We start from the raw sequence: 19045 nt of genomic DNA, 5'->3' as shown, positions 1-19045 counted from the left end.
GCACCTTTTTTCCACGCTTTGAGTTTTTTGATATCCCCCCGGTCTACGTTGTTCTGTATCCACCACCAACCCCTCCATATGACGAGTTTCTTTGTTTCTTTTTGATCAGTATGTCGCCGGGAAAGACTCTGTGCGCCCGTCCATGTCGTTACTTTTGCTGTCGTGTGTTTTATTTTCTCTTTTGGTGTTCGATTCCCCGTGGCCAATGCTATGCCACATGTTCCGGTCGCTACGATGCTCTTTCCCTCGCTTCTTGAAAAATTTCTCCTTCGAAAGCTTTGAAGCTACCTTTTTCCGGGGTGCTAGAGCTGCGCTTTTCTGCCTGGACCGACCAACCGTTGAGTGCGTGTCTGCTCACGACACTGTTCAACTTCCGCGACAACGGAGGGTTGGTCCAGCAGAACAAACGCCCGCTCTGTTAGGCGTCGAACGCTTTTCCGTTCGAGCCTTAGTTACAACAGTGGTGGTTTGGTGTCACTGCCAGCGCCATGCCGGCGTTGGCGAGAGAAGAGGCAAGGGTGGCGGCGTGCGTGGCAGATTCTTCTTCCCCATCTCTCTTGTGTTTGATGGGTTGTTTTCCCTCCTCTCGACTTCTCTTGCTGCTTGCCGTCTGTCTCCGCGGTCCGCATTTCGTCACTTCCCTTCCAGATCCGAGGGCGTCGTTTTCCTCCTCTCATCTCCTTGCCCTTTCCTTCCTTCCTTCTCACCTGTCCTCTTTGAGATTATGCTTGCGGATGGACGGAGTACATTTTTGCAAGGAAAGCAACGCAACGGGGGGCAAAAGCAGAGGCGAGTGATGGATGATGGGATTGCGAGACGACGGACGGATCGGAAGCAATTGCAAACGGGACGAATTTGCTTTCTGAGCAACGAGACGAGACGAATCGAGACTTGGATGGACGCTCATCCTTCATCGTCGTCGGTCGGCGCTCGCGCTGTTTCTTTTAGGATATACTTCTACCGATGCTACGTTTCGCGCCAGGGAGAGGCGAAAATCTGCTACTGCTACTGCTACTGCTTTTTTCTTAGCGCTGCTGCCTACCTTGCCCGTCCGCGCCTCTCTTCTGCGGATTGCAAACCATTCAGGGAAGGGCAAATGCAAATGCAAACGCGAAAAGATGGCGCCCGCCTGGGTGGCTCCTGTTCTTTTCTTCTGAATAAAGACGTTGGGTTGGCTGCATGTGATGTGAAGCTGACCGTGTTGTGTTCTCTCTTGATATCAATCACTGCGCACGCATTACTATGAAATGGAATCAAGACCACGCATGCGTGCTGTGCTCTGAGCAATTCTAGAAACCTACCAGTCTAACCGCGTCCAGCCATCCAGCCCTGTATTGACCTGATCTGATCTGATCCGTCCAGTCTACCATTCTCCTTCTGGTACCGTACACGACACTCTCTTTCTTCTCTCCAGTAAATATCAGTCAGTCTACTACGTTCGCATCTCTAAAGCCGTCTTTCTTGTCTTGTCTTGTCTTGTCTGCTCTCCTTCTCTCAAAGTCTGCCTCTATGGCTATTCTGCCGTTGCATCTTTCTTCCGTCCCATCTTTCTCTCTATGGTTCAGAAATTCCTCTCCGCCCGCCACGGCGTCTCTCTCTCTCTCCCTCTCTCTCTCTCTCTAATCCAAAAGGCAAGGTACGCAAGACCAAACGAGCACACTCGACGCAAAAGCCAGACCCAGAACCGAAACCGAAGCAAAGCAAAGCAAAGAGAAACCGAGGAAGGAGGAAGGAGGAAGAAGAAGACGAAGAACAAGAGGGAGAGGGAGGGACTTTTTTTTTTTTTTTTCTTCTTTTTCTTTCTCTCTTTTCTGGTTGAGCTAGCATGCATGCATGCTTGCATGCGTTCTTGCTCATTCGTTGGTTGCTACCACGCACCCCCTGCTTGCCAACGCATCCATCCCATCCCTTCTGTGTACTTTTGCTCCCTCTTTCTCTCGTATGCTACTCTCAGCTCAATCCAGACTGTCTGCTGTCTCCATAGGCAGGTAGGCAAAGAACCTTTACTCATCCATCCATCCATCCAACCAACCACGTCATCCACACACCACCACCCCCATTTGGACCATTATCGTACGCAAATCTGGTGGTGAGGCGTGGGAAGAGAAGAGAGAGAAAGGAAAAGGGTGAAACCGAATCAGACCCAGGGGAACAAAGGGGAAAGGGGAAAGGGAAAAGAGAAAAAAGGTATCACGCCCATCGCCATGCAGCTGAATGATTTATACGAACGCAACACCAAACCCACGCACGCGCGCGAATGCTCCCTCCGTGTGTGCGCACACGCAATGCGCGCCTGAAGGCTCCCATCGATGATGCGGGCACGCGCAGGGAAGCTTCGACGCAGCGCACGCAAAAGCAGCCCGCGCGCGCGAATGCTCCCACCGTACGCGCGTGAGGTAGACGTCTAGAAGCGCAGATGCTCCCAGCGCACAGCGCCTCACTTGGCAGCACCGTTCTGGACAATCTTACCGCCGAAGCCGGGGAAGCCGTCCCAGCGCTGGCCCTGGGGCAGCTTGGGGCGGCCAAAGTTCTCGTCGAGGTCGAGGATGATCTTGAGGGCGTTGCGCGAGCGGAGGTAGGGCAAGGGCGCCTTTGCCTCGGTGAGGCCGACGGCGGGCTCCGTGTGACCGGCTGCCTCACCATGCGCGGCCGAGCCGGGCATGGGTAGCATGTTCTGGAGGACTTCGTAACCGGCGAGCGTGAAGCCGAATTGCGGCGACGAGCGGAAGATGCGCGCGGGACCGCCCTTGAAAAAGGCGCGGAAGCCTTCTTGCTGCCAGATGAGCTTGGCGGCATGACGGAGCGATGTGTAGGTCGCTTCGCCCTTGCGGGCCTCGACTTGGAGACGCGTCTTGATGACATCGGCTGGCGTGGTCAGGTAGGCAGCAGGCATGCCGGCGATGGCACCTGCGGTGAGCAACTGGAGGATGCCGAGCTTCTTGGTCTGCGATTCGCCAAAGTAGTCACGCTTCAAGTGGTTGTACGTGGGGAAGTAGATGGCGGAGAAGGGGACTGTCGGACGTTAGAAGGGCATTGGTCAATGGTGAAAAGAGAGACTTGCCGTCGCGAAGGAGACATGCACTGGCGCCCTTGTAGAGACCCACGAGACCCAGATTGCGGACGATCCACATGGCTGAGCGGCGCGGGGCGCCCTCAACCGTCTTTGCAATTTCACCCTGCACCTGGAGACGAATCTTGACAATCTCAAGCGGATTGGTGAAGATCTGGAACTGCGTCAGCTGTATCCACGGACAGGACAACAAAAAATACTCACCACTTGACATCCACCGGCCATGCCACCAGCCAGAATCTCATAAGGCCAGTAAATGGCGCCCGTCTTCTTGTCTGTGAATTTGCCGCGGACCAGGTCGTTGACGGTAAGCTTGATGGCCTTTTCAGGGGCAACACCAACAAGCTGAGGTAGGACGCCAGAGTAGAGGCCGCGGAAGCCCTCGTTCTTGATGACCTTTTGGAAGCAGTCAATTGAGTTCTTGTACAGCACGTTGCCGACGCGCTCGCCGCGCTGGTTCTGCATGCGCGTCTTGACCAGGTCAATGGGGTAGACCATGAAGGCACCAAACGCTCCCGCCAAACTGCCCAGCGCAAAGTGGTGGGCCGACTCGAGCACGTCGTGCAAAAAGTTCTTGGCCGTGGACGAGGCCTTGGAGGCAATGTCGCTCGAGTCGGAGTCGTCGTGGTAGGTGTGCCAGGACGCGTCCAGCACCTTGGCAAAGTCGGACAGACCAAGGCGGCCAGAGGGCTCGTCGAGGCCGGCAAAGTGGAAGAGAATGTCCGCCTCCATGGGAGTGAAGAGTGAGAAGCGCGTGATGCGGGCTGCCTCGTTGAGAAAGTCTGTCCTGGTGATCTTGCCATCGCCGCTCTTGGCCGCCGCATTGCGGATGATGAGCTCGACCAGATCCATTTCCCGGATCATGTTCTGGAATGCGCGCACATTGGCGTAGGAAATCTTGCTGCCAGCAGAAATGTTGCAGAGCGTGTGAAGGTGCTCGAGCAAGTGGTCGGAAAGCTTGTGGCCGGCAGTCTCGAGGATGATGCGCTGAAACTCCTCGGGCTCAATGTAGCCGTCGCCGTTCTTGTCAAAGTGCAAAAAGGCCTGCCTCACGCGCTCGCCCTGCAGACCGCGCAGCATCTGCGAGAATTGCGGATACGTCATAGTGTGGCGCTTGTTCTTGCGGCCAATGTACAGCGACGCCCACTCGGAGCTCCAGTCAAACGGCAACGAGTCATCGCTCTTGTGCAGATTGTATATCTCGAGGAACTTGTCAAAGCTGATCTGGCCGGTGCCCTCAACATCGAAGAGGCGAAAGGCAAGCTCATACTCGGCGTCGGGTTTTGAGATGAGGTTGTTGTAGAAGCTCCAGTCTTGGAGGGAGACGCGGCCGGATTTGTTGCGGTCTGCGACGAGGAAGAGGACACCATACTGGTCGCGCTTGATTTTGTGCTGCAAGGTTGGGCGTTAGAGTCAGAAGGGAAGTCAAGGCGCATAGGGGCTCACAAAGTCTTCGGTGGACGGCACGACCGAGTCAATGAACTGGTCCTTGGTGAGGTAGTGCTCGCCGGTGGCCTCGTCCTTGACGGCATGCGCAAAGAAGATGGACCTCGCGACTTCTGTGAGGTTTGGCTCCTCGGTGGTGCCGAGCAGAGCTCCAGTCACGCTTTCCTTAATGGCGGCAGCCATGTTGAAAACACGCACGCAGAGGTCGCAAGCGGTGAGGGGGAATGGGGGTGTCGAGGCAGTCGGCGCGACAATGGCGGACGGCGCGGTGGGTGACGAAACGAAGAAAGGTTGGGGTATGGGGTAAAGAGGGCGGGTGTGGAGAGAGAAGAGAGAGAGAGATTTGGAGCCTCACCTCATTGTGAGCTGGCTTCTGGCTGCTGGCTGTAGAGCTGCAAAAGTGCCAGCCATGGGGCTGCCGCGCTAGTCGGATGGTTCCGGGCGTCGTGGCTGTAGGGCGCGCCTGCACTGCACTGCGTGCCCCCTTCTGGCCGTGGCCGTGGCCATGGCAGACGCCTCTACCAGAACCACACCTACATACATAACCATTGAAGACTTTCGTTCCAGGTTCCTGGCGCCCTGTGAAGAACATGCGCGACTCAATCTCAGGGTCTGCAAATTCCGCTCCGCTCTGGACTCTGGTTCCTGGATAACTGCACCTCATCTGTCCTCGCTTCAAGTTCCGTCGGTTCGAGCGCCCAACCGCCCGACCATCCAACACTCGCCCCCTTGGCCAACCCATGCCTCTCCTGTGCTGTGCCTTTTCCGCCATCGGACTTTTGCCCGACGTCTCTGCCACTTTCCATCCGCCCGAGCAGCGTCCCATCTGCGTCAATGGAAAACAGCTGCAGAGAGGCAATTGGCCCGACGTGTGACGGCAGACGCACTCGTCTCTTTTGGGTCGGCAGGCGGCTGCCAGGGAGAGGGAGCCAGGCCCCCCCGAGACGAGGGAGAGGCTCTGGTCTAGGTGCAGTAGTCTGGCCACACGTGCCGAGGCCCAGCCAGACAGCAGACTACATACCAAAACACCCGCCCGCCCTCCTCTCCCGCCGTCAACTGTCATCCCTAGCCCATCTCAGCAATCCGGGGATGCGCAGGTGCCCGCTCCCGGGCCGTGTTCTCTGCTTCGGCACGCGCACCACACCCGTAAGGTAAGTATGCCCCAGAGATCGTCACATGTGCCCCCTCGCACTAAATCAAATCTTTCCATCTTCATTGGACCTTGTATTACCATGCGACTCATGCCTTATATAAACAACCGTGACTTGACTTGGGGGTATTCCATTGAAACTCGGTACAAGTCACATCTGCGTCTATCGTCTTGTCCAGTATGTACTCTTCACAGAATCAATTGACCCGGCTCCGTCTCCAATATCGTCTTGAACCTCGCCAGGAACACATTGGCCCGCCTCGCCTCTTCCTTGGGTACGCTAAGACTAAACACGTTGACGGGAGCCGCGGCACCAGCCGAAACAATCTTGGGGGCTGTCCGCTTGCTGGGCTTGCCAGCCAGAATGTCAATGATGTCGGATTTCTTGGCCGACTTGAATGCTCCGGAGACTGCGGGAATGGCCCGGGTCTGAGGGATAAAGGTGCCCCTCGAAGTCGACGGAATCTTGTCGAGACCGAGGACAGCGTTGAAGAGCTCATCGGCAGTTGGCTGGGCATTCTTGGATCGGGGCAGCTCCTCGTTTGCAATCTCTCCCGCGCGCTCAAGGAACTCTGACAGGGGGAGAGTCGTGCCGAGCGTCTCCTTGAGGCGCTGCTGGCACTTGAGAACCGCCTCCAGATTAATCGAGACGGCAATCTCAGTCTCGGGCTCGGGTACGGGCTCTTCCTTCGCCGGAGCCGCAGGCTTTGGCTCAGGCTTCTTGGCAGCAGCAACCTTGATGTTACTCAAGTCGAGGTGGCCCTTCTCCTTGAGCTGCTTGGACAAGGTCGAAGCATAACTGCTGTCGGAAAGACGGCCAACGTAGGCAAGAACATCACCCTTGAGCAGACGTCCGCTGGGGCCCGTAGCCGGAATCTTGTCGGCGTCCTCCTTGGAGAGGCCGTTGGCCTGAAGTGTGAACAGGACCGAGGGGTACAAGGGGTATGTTTGCTTCTGGGCTTTTCCAGGGGGGCTGGCAGCCGACTTGCCAGACTGAGGAGCGGAGGGAGCAGGCGCGGCGGGCTCAGCTTGCTTCGGCGCAGCCGCCTTAGGGGCAGAGGTGGCCTCTTCGGGAATCTCGAGCGTGCTGAGGTCGTCGCCAGGCTCCGCAAGGACTGCAATGCGCTGACCAACCTGGATGGTCTTGGAGCCATCACCAACCTAAATAATGTCAGTCTTTGTCCAGAGATTCCACAGGCTGAACCCATACAATGATCTTGGCAAGGACACCGTCGTCCTGGGCCTCGACGTCCATTTGCGCCTTGTCCGTCTCAATCTCCAGCAGCACATCGCCAGCGGAAAATAACTCTCCTGTTCCATGTCAGATTCATGATTTGGCCCCCGTGGCACACATTTCCCAGCTCCTCAATGTTGTCGAGTCCGTACCTTCTTTGACCTTCCAGCTCGCAATGTTTCCCTCGGTCATTGTAGGTGACAGCGCAGGCATCTGAAAGTTTTGCGCCGCTGCGCTGGGCGTCGAGGTGCGAAAGCCTACATCGGAGAGTCAGCGCAAATTGTCAGGTCGAGGGCGCCCAGATGCTGACTTCTGCTGCCAACATTCTTGCTCAGCTGGCGACCAGCAACTCGGGCGGACAGTCTGCACGCGGCGCTCAGCGAGGCCATTTTGACCGGCGAGGCGACAATGCCTCTGAAGTGATGCGAAGAAGAGTCGTGAGGGCGAGGTGTGTAAAGCCGGACGTCGGATTGGAGTGTTGGGAGTGGAAAAGAGCGGGTTGCGTCGGAGCTTTTGGCGGGGACGGGCGGGCGTTTGGTCGGATCTCCGTTGAGCTGCGGATTTCGTCTTGGGGTGACACCAACGGTCAGCGAAGCAACAACGCGCTCTTTTGCGCGTGGAGAAGAATCCAGTGTAAGTGCTCATCGTAACTCATGCCGCCATGAGACCAGGCATTAATGCTCATCAGGGTCATGAAATCCTTTTCTCCAGGTGCTTTCAAACTGCATCGCCAGACCCGCGTCCAACCACCATGTCTTCGATCATGCACCTTCTCAGGCCGACCCACTTGTCAGCCAGCTGTCTTTCATAGCGTACGCTTTCTACACTCCAGTCTTCCAAATCTCGCCGCCGCCAACGTCGCCACCAAATCCGATGCCTCGAAGAAACTCATACCCAATGTTCCCAAGCCAAAGGACTTTGACACCATCAGCGGCGTGCAGAATCTCCTAGGCAGAGATGGATATGCCATCATCAGGGAGCTGGCTACGGCGAAGGACCCCGTCGTCCTGTACAAATCGCCGCCGCAGCTCGGCTTTCGTTTGGCAGCATATCTACAATCGCTGGGTACATTCGCGGCCTCGGAGGCTACTGGCGCCATTCTATTTCCTGCCGGACAGGAGGTTGGCGTTTCCAATTTTGTCCTCTTTACACTCGGCTTCACGGCGGTGATGTGGTCAGCCTTGGGCATGTGGATCGCTGGCGCACCAATGAATATCGTGCGGAGCATCACTGCTGTACCAAAGCGACATTCAGTGCCGGGTTCCAGCGTGGGGCGCAAAATGCTGATGCTACGGATAGAGTATTCGTGGATGCCTTTGCTCAAGAATAAAGTGGTGGAGGTAGAGCCTTCGCAGCTGCTGGCCAAGGAACCCATTGGCCGCTATGCTTATGCGTTCCAGCGAGCGAATGAAGCGCGTGATGCAAAATTCAACTCGAATTTTGCACTTTGGCTCCTCGGACCTGTGGCCACGGGATCCCGCAAAATACTTGATTGGTCGAAAATGACCATTATGAGGCAAAGATTGATTCCGTTGGAGTTCCCAGGTGGTAAGGCAAAGGTGGACTTTGCGGGTTCTTTCCCGAAGGGAGAGTTGGGTGAGTCGGTTTCTTGACGTGATGCACAACATAGATGCTAATCCCCCTTTCCAGCCATTGATGCGTTGATCCCCTGTAAGGAAGAGCGGGGCAGAAGGTAGTAGACGCCTTCAGCCGAGAGATACAAGAAGGCAGAGCAGAGGATTTATTGTTCCCACGACGTGTACAAGATTCACAGTGCATGTTCTGTACAGGGAGCCCAAGCCGTTGAGCTTAACTCAGCAAGAGCAAGAGTTCGACGATTGTAAACACAGCGATAGAAGAAGAGAAACACCACGAGCTCAAGTCCCTTTCAGTTTCAGATGGTGAGTCTCAAACATCTGATACTGAGGCCTCTCAATCATAGTTGGGTGTGTATTAAGGAGGAAGAGAGGGAATGGCAGAATGGATATGAAGCTGCTACTGGGGACGAGGAGACATCGAAGAAGAGCAGAGTGTACACATGACACTGAAGGCACGCATTTTTTCAAAAGCTTTCTGGAAATTTGCCCGTCAATGTGGCACGGTCTCTCATAAAAGAGTGTGGTAGAAAACCAAGCAACCGAAGTCGCTCACCTCAGCCGGAGGGAGGGCAGACCTGGCGTGACCGGCAAAACCTCGGCAGGGGTGCAAATTGGGAGCGCAGCGACCGGACGTGGTGCCCGTGGGTGAGGTGGGCTGGAGCCACGCACTCTTGGCTCCTCCGTTGTTGCTCCATCCCGTTGGGACAACGCTTCGTCCATCACCGAAACTCCCCTTGGCCATCACCACCATCATCGGGACAACTTCTGAACATGTGCTCTGCAGCTGCGCGGTATTGCGTGTCGCACTTGGGAGCGTCAGGGGGGCCATGACCGGATCAGGCGCAAGCCTTCCAGAGCTGCTTGTGCAAGATGATCAGAAACCACACTGGTGATGGAGACGGACGTCGTTGTCGATGCAGAGGCGAGAGATGGTGCAACAAAGGGTTTGTTGTTTCGGGCACGAGTTGATGGCGAGCGCTGCGGGCCGGGCACGTGCATCCCCACAAAGAAGGACACACCCGCTGGCAAGGAGCTTAACGGCGATAAGGTTTTGAGCCTCAACGGTTCCTGCAGCCGATCACTGGCAGCTAGGGTGCCTGAGAGTGACGGCGACGTCGATACAAAGTCTCCAGGTACAGGTCGGGTCAGGGGTCGGGAGTTGTCCAAAACGTGTGGAAATGCGTCGCGGGAGTGAGCTTGAGCTTTTGAACGCCATTCTGAGTGCATCCGAATCTGTTATGAGCGTCTTGTCATGGGGGGCATTTAATTGTCGTTATGACTTTCGTGGCCGGGCTGTCGAAGCACTTGTGGTTGGCGCGAAGCTGATTGGTTGGCGTTGGATCACATAAGCAAGGTTCTGTGAGCCGCACTGTGGCCGCGCTGCTGAACGCGAACCCAAACAACTCTACCCTCCCGACCCTCTCCTCATCGTATCATTCCGACCCATCGTGCGCATCTCGAGCGCTGCACTCATTGATTCCATCGCCTGCTCTTGTTGCAGTGTGCTTTGTCGCCTCACCGGTCCAATTTCCTTCCTTGCGCCTCGCCTTTCGCTCAAGCTCCTGCAGCTGTCGCAGTCGTCGTCGGTCGGCTGCGGCACGCTGTCAATTGATACGACCCGCGGCTCGTCTTCGACCTGTCGACGTTTTTTCCATCCCGTATGGTCTCCTTTCCTCTCGATGCACTTGGCTGGTTGCTTGTTCTTCGACAGTGTCGTGGATCGCCTCCGCTGACGCCCCATGCCAATACAGGCTCCCCATTCACCTTTTTCTCCCACCTCCCATCCCTCCACGCGCAACCATGCCTACGCACAAGGAGCGCCTCTTTACAGACTTCGATCCGAACAAATCAGACTCTAACGACGAGGATTTTGAAGACAACCCGTCGTCGCCGCCACGTCGCCATCGCTCCAGGACCAAGGGCACCAAATCCTCAAGCAAACAACCAAAGAGAGTCCGTCGCAGCTACCGAGACTCTGACGGCGATATTGTAGAAGACGACGAGTCGGATTTGAGCGAGAAATCCTACGAGTCAAACAGCTCGCACGAAACAGAGGTTGCCGAGCGGAATCCCCGCACAGGTCGCCCCGTCAGGAGCGCCATCAAAAACAAGCAGGTCAAGTACGAGGAGAAGAGCGAGGAAGACATCGAAGAGATCGAGGACGGATCTCCCGAACCCCCAAAATTAATCGTTAGACTCAGAGTCCCTCCAAAGGCTCTCGAGATATCCACCGGCCGGACCACTCGAAGGTCTACCCGAGCGGCGAGCAAGTCTTTGCAACCATCGCAACCCTCTCGTCGAAGCGCCAGACTGTCTGAGGATCGCGAACTTCCTCTTCAGTCGCTGCAATATCCAAACTTGAGGCGCAGCAGCAGGGCTACTCGTAGCAAGTCACCACAGCAGTCTCATCAGTACCCAAGACGAGACAGTCGAGCTACCCGCAGCAAGACACCTCAGTCCAACTCACCTCAACGTCCTAACGTGGGTCGGAAAGGTCCACGGCCGAGCACCATCATGGAAGCGTCCCAAGAAAATTCAGGTCCATCGTTCGAGGCCAATGAACACGAAGATCAGGAAGTGCAACATGGAGCCGCATCTCCTACATCTGAAATTCAGTATGAGGGTCAGAAGGAAAAGACTGCTACGCCCCCGGCGGCCCCGGCGGCCCCGGTCGATGAAAATCCCGAGTTGGAAGAGGAAGTCGTCAAGGAGTCAGAACATGGCTCGCCAGACGAGGACAGCGATGAAGGGCCCATCGCTCGCACTCGCACTCAAACGGCCAAAGTAGATCATTCAACACGAAAGCGTGGGGTTTCTGAACGCGAACTTATGTCTCTGCAGGGCTCCTTCGACCGCCCGAACGACCGAAAACGCAAATCCGCCGAAAGCAGCGATTTCGAACCTGGCGAAGACGACGACAAGCATGATGATGAGCTCTCAGATTCCGACGAACCGCCAAACAAGCGGCAAAAGACCTCGAGTGATGAGAGCATTGGACAGCGATCATCACGGCGTAGTCGCGCAAAGTCGTCACAGCAAAGCCGTCGCCGAAACAACTCTGATGATGAGATTGACCAAGATGAGCTTGCTGATGAAGCGGCTGCCCTAGCCAAGGAAAACAGACGAAACCGTCGCGAACGCCTTCGCCAGCGTCCCGAGGCCAAGATTGTGTTTGACCACGCGCCCAGGCTTCGCAATCGTGTCTCCAAGGTCGACTACAAGATTGCCAACCTCCAGGACATCGTGCAGCAAGATGAGCTTGCTGAAGAGGCAGCTGATGCAGTCATGGCGACTCCTTCCCGCAACCGAGGCGGTCGCAAGACGGCTGGTGGATGGCGTCCGCTCTTCTCCGTTCAAGGGCCCTTTGGTGGCATCGGTGGCCGCCCTCCTCTGCTTGGTGGCCCTTCTCGGGCAGAACCTCTTGGCGAATTCGACTCTGACAGTAGTGACGACGACGTTGGTGGTGGCCAAGCAGCTCCGTCCGGTATGGCTGGTGCTATCGGCAAAACGCCAGACGGCAGAGGTTTGCTCGTGCCCACCAAGGACAATGCACAAAAGGGATTTGGTGGAGGACCAGCGGACTTTGGCAAAATCAATCCCAGGAAACAGCTCGCCGACACTGACCCGCTCAGCGTCAACCAGGACATTACCTTTGACAGCGTTGGTGGATTGGAAGATCACATTAACCAGCTCAAGGAAATGGTCACCCTGCCTCTTACGTATCCAGAAATCTTCCGCAAGTTCAAAACGACTCCTCCACGTGGTGTCTTATTCCATGGCCCGCCCGGTACTGGTAAAACTCTCCTCGCTCGTGCTCTTGCCAATGCTGTCAGTGCCAACGGTGGCAAAAAGGTCACCTTCTACATGCGCAAGGGAGCCGATGCCCTCAGCAAATGGGTCGGTGAAGCCGAAAGACAGTTGCGCATGTTGTTCGAGGAGGCGCGTAAGAACCAACCGAGTATCATTTTCTTCGACGAGATTGACGGCATCGCGCCTGTGCGGTCCAGTCGATCGGAGCAAATCCACGCTTCCATTGTCGCCACCCTCCTCGCATTGATGGACGGCATGGATGATCGTGGCCAGGTAGTAGTCATTGGAGCTACCAACCGTCCCGACTCTGTCGATCCCGCCCTTCGTCGTCCTGGTCGTTTCGACCGCGAGTTTTACTTCCCTCTACCCAACGCAGACGCCCGTCGCGCCATTATTGACATTCACACCAAGGATTGGAGCCCGCCTCTCGACGACAACTTCAAAAATCAACTAGCTCATGTAACCAAGGGGTACGGTGGTGCTGATTTGCGGGCACTTTGCACCGAAGCCGCGGTGAATGCAGTGCAAGGAACATTTCCGCAAATCTACCAGTCCTCAAAGAAGCTGGTGATTGATGTCGACAAGATCAAGGTCTCGGCCAAGGACTTTATGATATCGTTGGACAAGATTGTCCCGTCCTCGGAGCGGTCAACCAGTGTCGGTGCTGCGCCACTGTCCAAAACCAAAGAGCCGCTGCTGCGTCAGCAGCTCATGGACATTGTGCGTGTCATCGATGAGGTAATCCCCCCAAAGAAAAAGTTGACGGCACTGGAGGAGGCGCAATACGATGATCGAGATGACAACTTTGGTTTCGAGCGTGAAAACCTCCGTCGCGATTTTGAAAACGGCAGGGTCTTCCGCCCACGACTTCTCATCCGTGGATCCGTGGGCATGGGACAGCAAGACATTGGAGCAGCACTGCTGCACAAGTTCGAGGGCATGCACGTGCAATCGTTCGATTTGCCAAACCTGCTGGGTGAGGCTGGCAGCTCACCGGAGGCCACCTTGGTGCAGCTCTTTAAAGAGGTCCGCCGCCACAAGCCCTCTGTCATTTACATTCCAAACGTCGACGTCTGGTATTCGACGGTCAGCAGAGAGGTCATAACCACATTCACCGGCCTGCTTCGCACTATGCCAGCAACCGATCCTGTTCTTGTCCTTGGCACGATGGAGCAACTGAGCCACGATGACAGACCAGACCCAGAGATGGTTCGGAATCTCTTTGGTTTCTCGCTGAAGAACCAGTTCGAGCTGAAACGCCCCGACGAGAGTGCGCGGAAAGAGTACTTTGACAACGTCGTCACCTATATTCGCAAATCGCCAAAGGAATTCCCAGATACCAACCGCAAGAAGCGCAAGTTTGAAGAACTGGCTGAGGCTGAGGAACCTGCTGCTCCTCCCACTCCGGCTCCCTCAAAGGACGAGCTAAAGGCGCTCAAGAAGCGAGACCGCCATATCTTGAACTTGTTGAAGATTGCTATCCAGCCCATTATGGAACAGCTCAAACAAAAGTACCGCAAGTTTCGCAACTCTGTCATTGACGACAGTCAGATCCGGTATCTCTACGAGGAAGAAAACCCCGAGATCCTCACAACCGATGTGCCGGATGAGATGCGCTTGACCGGAGATCGGCCCTTTGAGCTCGCATACGACCGCAATGGCGAGAAGGGCCTGCTGGAAGTAGCTACCAAGAAGTTTTACTACAATCTCAACCTTGCCGGCATAGAGGAACGTCTGTCAAACGGGTACTACAAGAGGCCCAGAGACTTCTTGGACGACATTCACAAGCTTGCCAGGGATGCAAAGAACTTGGGCGATGTTGAGAGGGTCCTCAAGGCGAACGAGATCCTGACCAATGTGGAAGTCGACATATCCAAGCTCGAGTATGCAGACCCAGAATTGTGGGCTGCCTGTGAACAGGTCTACCAGAGAGAGCAGGAACGCCTCAAGAAGCTTGAAGAGAAGGCCAGAGCCGCGGGAGCCAACGGTCAAGAGGTCGCCGAAGTTCGGGCCAATGTGCCTCCCGCCCATGGGCCTTCGCAGCCAGAGACTGAGAGCACTGGTCCCATCGTGCTTGGGGAGCATGTCCCTGGACAGCAACGGCTACCTGTAACGCCTACGCGTCGCATCGGCCCGAGCCCGCTATCCAATGGTGTCACTGTTGAAGACCGACAGCGCGAAAGCAACGGCACCGGCGGCGGCGGCACTGACGAGACTCGTGGCGAGGATAGTCAAGAACAAGACTCCTCGACAATGGAGCAACATCGCGACAAGCGACTGCGTCTCGATGAGCACAGCGGCCCGGATATCCAGGGTACCCAGGGCACTCAAGGCAGCCAAGGCTTCAATCGCTCCCAGCGTTCTGGTCACACTCAAATGGCGGCAGGCACACAGCCCGGCGATTATCAGAATAGCGCATCAACAACAACATCCGGTCAAAAGACTTCGGATCGCTCTCATCGCTCGTCGGCGCCATTTACCAATACTCAGAGCACCAATGGTGTTGGCTCTGGAGCACATCCCGACTTTGCTTCGGGACCTGCTCAGTCTGGTGGATCTGAAATCCCCGACACTCAAGAAGCCTTTGCCAGCAGCCAGCCCACGGGCTCCCAGCCTTCTCAGTCGTCTCAGACGCACTTCGCCACCCCCTCAATACCTCAATCACGTCCGCAAACGGCCATTTCAAGCTTGCTTAACAACAGCGAGTCGCAGGAGCAACCTCCGCCGAAGCTCATCCTTGATGAGGACCAGCTCGTCACGCTGCACGATGAGCTCTCCCGCCGTAGCTCAGGTTTGTCTGTTGAGCAGCTGGAGCAAGTCAACAGTGCTATCATGCAGGCCATCTGGAACATTCGCGGCGAATGGAACCGCAACATTGTTCTGCAGAGCGCAATGGTGGCTTTCAATGACACAATCAAGGACATTGAAGAGATGCAAAAGGTCTTCGATCCCAGCCAACCAGAGTAGAGCGAGCATCAGCCGTGGGAATAGCGGCTTTCATGAACAACATCTCAACCTCTGCTGCTCCAGTTGATCAACTCTACACCCTTGGTGAAGGATGACGACAACCATCATACGGTCGGCAAAGAAAGTACTGGCACTACATGGACGATTACATCAAACACCAAGGGTTTGACACCTCCAAACAGAACCAAGTGCAGTGGAAAGCATGCACTTCCAGGCAGAGACTTTGAAGAACCTTTCAGGCTTGTACATCAGCTGGTGGATGGGTTGAGCCTGCATCCGTCGCTCCGTGGGTGATTGATGGTGTCGCCGACGGAGCAAAAAATAGGCCTCACTTTTTTCGTTACACCGATTTCGAGCGGGTTGGGCCAACGTCCACCGCATATCGTGGTGTCTCGTTTGATCTGCTTCAGCCGTCCAAACAACTTGTCTGGACTCAAAAGCTTCCGACCCAATGTACAGCTCCTTTTGCTGAGGCCATGAACCAGGTCACTCAATGGCGACCCATGGAGTCTCAACCAACTTTCTCTGGGACACACCTTTTACTTTCTGCTTCTTCCTTATTCTTTTCTCCGCCTTGTTCCACTTCCCACTCAAAAACGTCAAGGACTTCTACTCTTGGCGGCTTGATCCCTCCTGCAGCATGTCATGGGCGATTGGACTAGCGACGCGTTGATTTGGTTTTTAGCCATCTTGTTTCTCTTCTCTCTGCACTCCCACTTTCTCAAGAAAGAAGTTGGAGCCATCAGACCGAGCATTAGAGTGCGCGGCATCGGACCCCTTCGGTGGATGCGATGCGATGCCGCTTGTGGGGACGAACATGCGGGGGCGGCGCGATGGGTTGTCATTGCGTCCTGAGCGTTATCTTCTGCGGCTTGACACGGGGCATGGTGTCGCCGCGCTTTCTTTTCGTCTGTTCTGTCTTTGTTTTTTCCTTTTCGAACCGGCGACTGATTTTGCAGATGCGGTTGACAACCAGCGAGCGAACTGGTCAGCTATGGAGGGAATCAGGGACTCTTTTGTGTATGTATCTCCGTCTTGGCATCGAGGGCTGCTTCTCTGGATGGATGGAATTGAATGGAGGGAATCATTCAGAGTCTGGAAAGACTTGGGCGGAGATGGGATTGGGTCGGTTGGAGGAAGCTCCTGACTACGCCTGGTGTGCGGGCACCTGGTATGGTTTGGGTAGTCTCGCTCTCGCTTGTCTATCTGCTTGACCCAAATACCGAATCAATCGGGTTGAAAAGCTGAAAAAAGCTCCTGGAAGCTCCCTGTCTATCCGAAAGCCCACATCTTGTGCCAGACGTCATCTCGATCGCTACAACCTACCAATACCGACAATGGCAACAACGTCTTGCCGTGCTGCACTCAGCCCCGCCTAGCCCAGCCCCCGCCATTCATCGCCACTGCCCAACAAGACGACAGCGCATGCACAATGTCCTGGCTTGCCCGTGTGCGTCGTCCAGAACATCTCCTGATCCATCTGCTCGCGCCTGCCGTGCATCGTTGTTGCGTGTTTACGCATGTACCAGGGGCTGCATGCATGCGCGTCGTGATGCTTTGGCCGTTCCACGGCGCAATATTGACAGCGGCAAGTTACAACGACAGCGAAATTGCGGGGTTCTGGGTGAATTTCTGCGGGAAGATGTGTGGGGTGTCGTGGGGTGGTTGTTGAGATGCCTCGACTTGCTTTATTGCTTGCCTGACAGGCAGATTTTATGGTTGATGGCGGCTTTTCTGCTTGAAGCAGAGGAAACTTTTCAATGACAGTTGTGAGTTCATAATTTCCTCTTAATCCTTGAAAGTCGTTGAAGTGCTTAGAACGCGTAGGTCATCCAGGTGTAAATATGAGCAATTCCGCTCCGGTTAATGCTGCGTCAAAAGCTCAACTGCGGCGACTAGAAAGAAAATCAAAACCTCCACGGATGCAAAAAGAAAACAGCCGATTTCTTTTCCGCGCGTCCATCGATTACTCACAGCAGCAGATTTTGGTAGATACTATACCTCCACACCAGGTTCCTCGACGTGTGCCTGCTTGGAGACCTACCACAATCGCTGTCGAAAGAAATGAAACCTCCTAATACTGCGGCTGCATGCAGAGCGCTTTGATTTAAGGCTAGAGTTGCGCCTTGGGAGCAGTCATTTATTTTACAATTACACTCGAGGAGCAGTCGTCTGCCATCATAGCTACGCTTAGGAAGTACAGTAGTTATCCGTCATTACAGCTAACACTCAGGGAGCACTCATCCGCGAGAATAGTCATGCTTAAGGAGCTGTCGTCCAGTACGGCAGCAAGACCACAGTCCCATTTATTTGACCACTACTACACGCGAAAACATGTAAGGTACCCAGCTGGATCACGAGTGCTGGTCCGCTCATCGTCACTAGGCGTATGATTTCTGCCTTGACCCAAGCGCTTAAGCACGGAGCACGGAAGAGGCGTATATGAAGCGCCATCTTCGCCCTGCTGAGTCCGTTGGTCAAGCTGCGAGCAAAGCGTAGGTGGGCTTTGGCATTGTCCAAACTCCACCGTATAACTATGCACACGCGCACCTGTCTTGTTTGTCTGGAATGTTCAGTGCTAGTCAGTCACACTTTTTGTCGGCGCTGGAGTCTACCTTCATTGCCTTCAAGAAAGGCTTGTTTCAGAGAAGTTGTTGGCATTGTCGATCCCATTCGAAAACGAGTAATATTATTTGACAACACCGACACTCACCATGCCGGAGGATTCGCAACTTTCTAGAGGTACATCCTGAAAACAAAGAAGCTGAACACAAAAGATCTCGATGACATCCCCTCGCTACCCCTTAACCCGTGCTCAATTCCCCAACCGAATCAAAATGCGACTCCAACTCGGTCAACCATAACCAGGAGCCCCCCAACCAAAGCGCACGAATCCACCTCACCAACAAACCCTCGCAAGGATTGAATTGTCGCTGGCGAATAATCGGCAGACAAGAAAGGGGAACAAAAGAGAAAGAACAAGCAAAAAGGGCCTCTAGGTCGGCCAGGACTTGAACCTGAGACTTGCCGGCGGAGCGACGTGTGCCGCGGGCATGCGTTACCACTACACCACTAACCCGTTTCGCGCCTTGTCACTGTGTACTGGGGAAGCTCTCGCAGATGTTTATAATTGCAGGAATTCTTTTGCCATGATGCTGGTGTCCCAGCGGAGGATTTCCCTCGTTCTGGCCGAGAAATTGATGGATTCGACGTTGGAGACGTGACCCAGGGGCGTACCTCTCACACTTCGCGCGCGCGCGGTCCTGCGTGCGATTCTTATGACGACAGGCAGACACCTGAGGATTCAAATGGAAATTCCTCCTGTGCTTGACTTATTCACAAAGCACAAGAAACCCTCTTTCAATATCTTCGCTCCCCGACACTTCAATATAAACACCCCTTGCAAGAGTGAAAACAGTCCGCTCTTCCTTTGGAGGGAACTACATAGTCTGCACCATTGAAATCCAACAACGCAGATGTTACTGCTGGCGTGGTGCGCTGCGATTCCAGGAACGCGACCCTCGGCCTTTGAAAGATAAAGGCCCAAGAGAGTAACTTTCGAAGCCGGATGATCGTCTTCGTCTGCCTCCGGTGCGTCATTCCGACTTCTTTCCGAGACCTCTTGGACAAGCTTTTTGACAGGGCACCTTTGAGTAGAGTCCAACCTCCCAAGTTATGTACATAAGAAAGTAAACACAAATCATACTACAGGGGAGGAACTAGGGCCAAAGTCTAACGCAGCTATATTACTTAACCTGGACAACGGCCTA

At 54.9% G+C, this 19045-nt stretch overlaps 6 protein-coding genes and 1 pseudogene across 7 annotated transcripts; 4 read left to right on the top strand and 3 right to left on the bottom strand.

Moving 5' to 3' along the window:
• Window positions 1–50: 50 nt before the first annotated feature.
• Window positions 51–1401, top strand: J3D65DRAFT_339077 (uncharacterized protein). Its single transcript, XM_066795468.1, has one exon. It carries the CDS (start codon window positions 143–145, stop codon window positions 1244–1246), a length of 1104 nt encoding a protein of 367 aa, XP_066656327.1. The 5' UTR covers window positions 51–142; the 3' UTR covers window positions 1247–1401.
• Window positions 1402–2437: 1036 nt separating this feature from the next.
• On the bottom strand, window positions 2438–4699 carry J3D65DRAFT_645630 (calcium-binding mitochondrial carrier protein-like protein Aralar1; the record flags this gene model as incomplete). Its single annotated transcript, XM_066802222.1, has 4 exons — window positions 2438–3012; window positions 3062–3224; window positions 3275–4462; window positions 4517–4699. The coding sequence occupies 4 exons, from the start codon at window positions 4697–4699 to the stop codon at window positions 2438–2440; spliced, it is 2109 nt and encodes a 702-aa protein (XP_066656326.1).
• A 1156-nt stretch (window positions 4700–5855) lies between these two features.
• J3D65DRAFT_645629 (uncharacterized protein) lies at window positions 5856–7289 on the bottom strand (the record flags this gene model as incomplete). Its single annotated transcript, XM_066802221.1, has 4 exons — window positions 5856–6827; window positions 6877–6977; window positions 7053–7135; window positions 7270–7289. 4 exons carry the CDS (start codon window positions 7287–7289, stop codon window positions 5856–5858), a joined length of 1176 nt encoding a protein of 391 aa, XP_066656325.1.
• A 362-nt stretch (window positions 7290–7651) lies between these two features.
• Window positions 7652–8942, top strand: J3D65DRAFT_602631 (uncharacterized protein; the record flags this gene model as incomplete). The annotated part of the gene is made up of 5 exons (XM_066798136.1): window positions 7652–7689; window positions 7733–8496; window positions 8551–8571; window positions 8675–8801; window positions 8843–8942. 5 exons carry the CDS (start codon window positions 7652–7654, stop codon window positions 8940–8942), a joined length of 1050 nt encoding a protein of 349 aa, XP_066656324.1.
• Window positions 8943–10298: 1356 nt separating this feature from the next.
• Window positions 10299–15275, top strand: J3D65DRAFT_552417 (Bromodomain-containing AAA ATPase protein; the record flags this gene model as incomplete). Its single annotated transcript, XM_066797081.1, has 3 exons — window positions 10299–10888; window positions 10928–11282; window positions 11535–15275. 3 exons carry the CDS (start codon window positions 10299–10301, stop codon window positions 15273–15275), a joined length of 4686 nt encoding a protein of 1561 aa, XP_066656323.1.
• A 586-nt stretch (window positions 15276–15861) lies between these two features.
• J3D65DRAFT_339005 (uncharacterized protein) lies at window positions 15862–16526 on the top strand. Its single transcript, XM_066795464.1, has one exon. It carries the CDS (start codon window positions 16067–16069, stop codon window positions 16487–16489), a length of 423 nt encoding a protein of 140 aa, XP_066656322.1. The 5' UTR covers window positions 15862–16066; the 3' UTR covers window positions 16490–16526.
• A 1745-nt stretch (window positions 16527–18271) lies between these two features.
• On the bottom strand, window positions 18272–18354 carry J3D65DRAFT_t60 (annotated as a pseudogene). The gene has a single exon. The product of its transcript is annotated as a tRNA-OTHER (tRNA).
• Between the last annotated feature and the right edge of the window lie 691 nt (window positions 18355–19045).

Source organism: Phyllosticta citribraziliensis (genome assembly GCF_038025025.1).
Source record: "Phyllosticta citribraziliensis strain CPC 17464 chromosome Unknown J3D65scaffold_5, whole genome shotgun sequence".
Taxonomy (NCBI): domain Eukaryota; kingdom Fungi; phylum Ascomycota; class Dothideomycetes; order Botryosphaeriales; family Phyllostictaceae; genus Phyllosticta; species Phyllosticta citribraziliensis.
The sequence above is the reverse complement of the archived record's forward strand: the minus strand, read 5'-3'. Positions and strand labels throughout refer to the sequence as shown.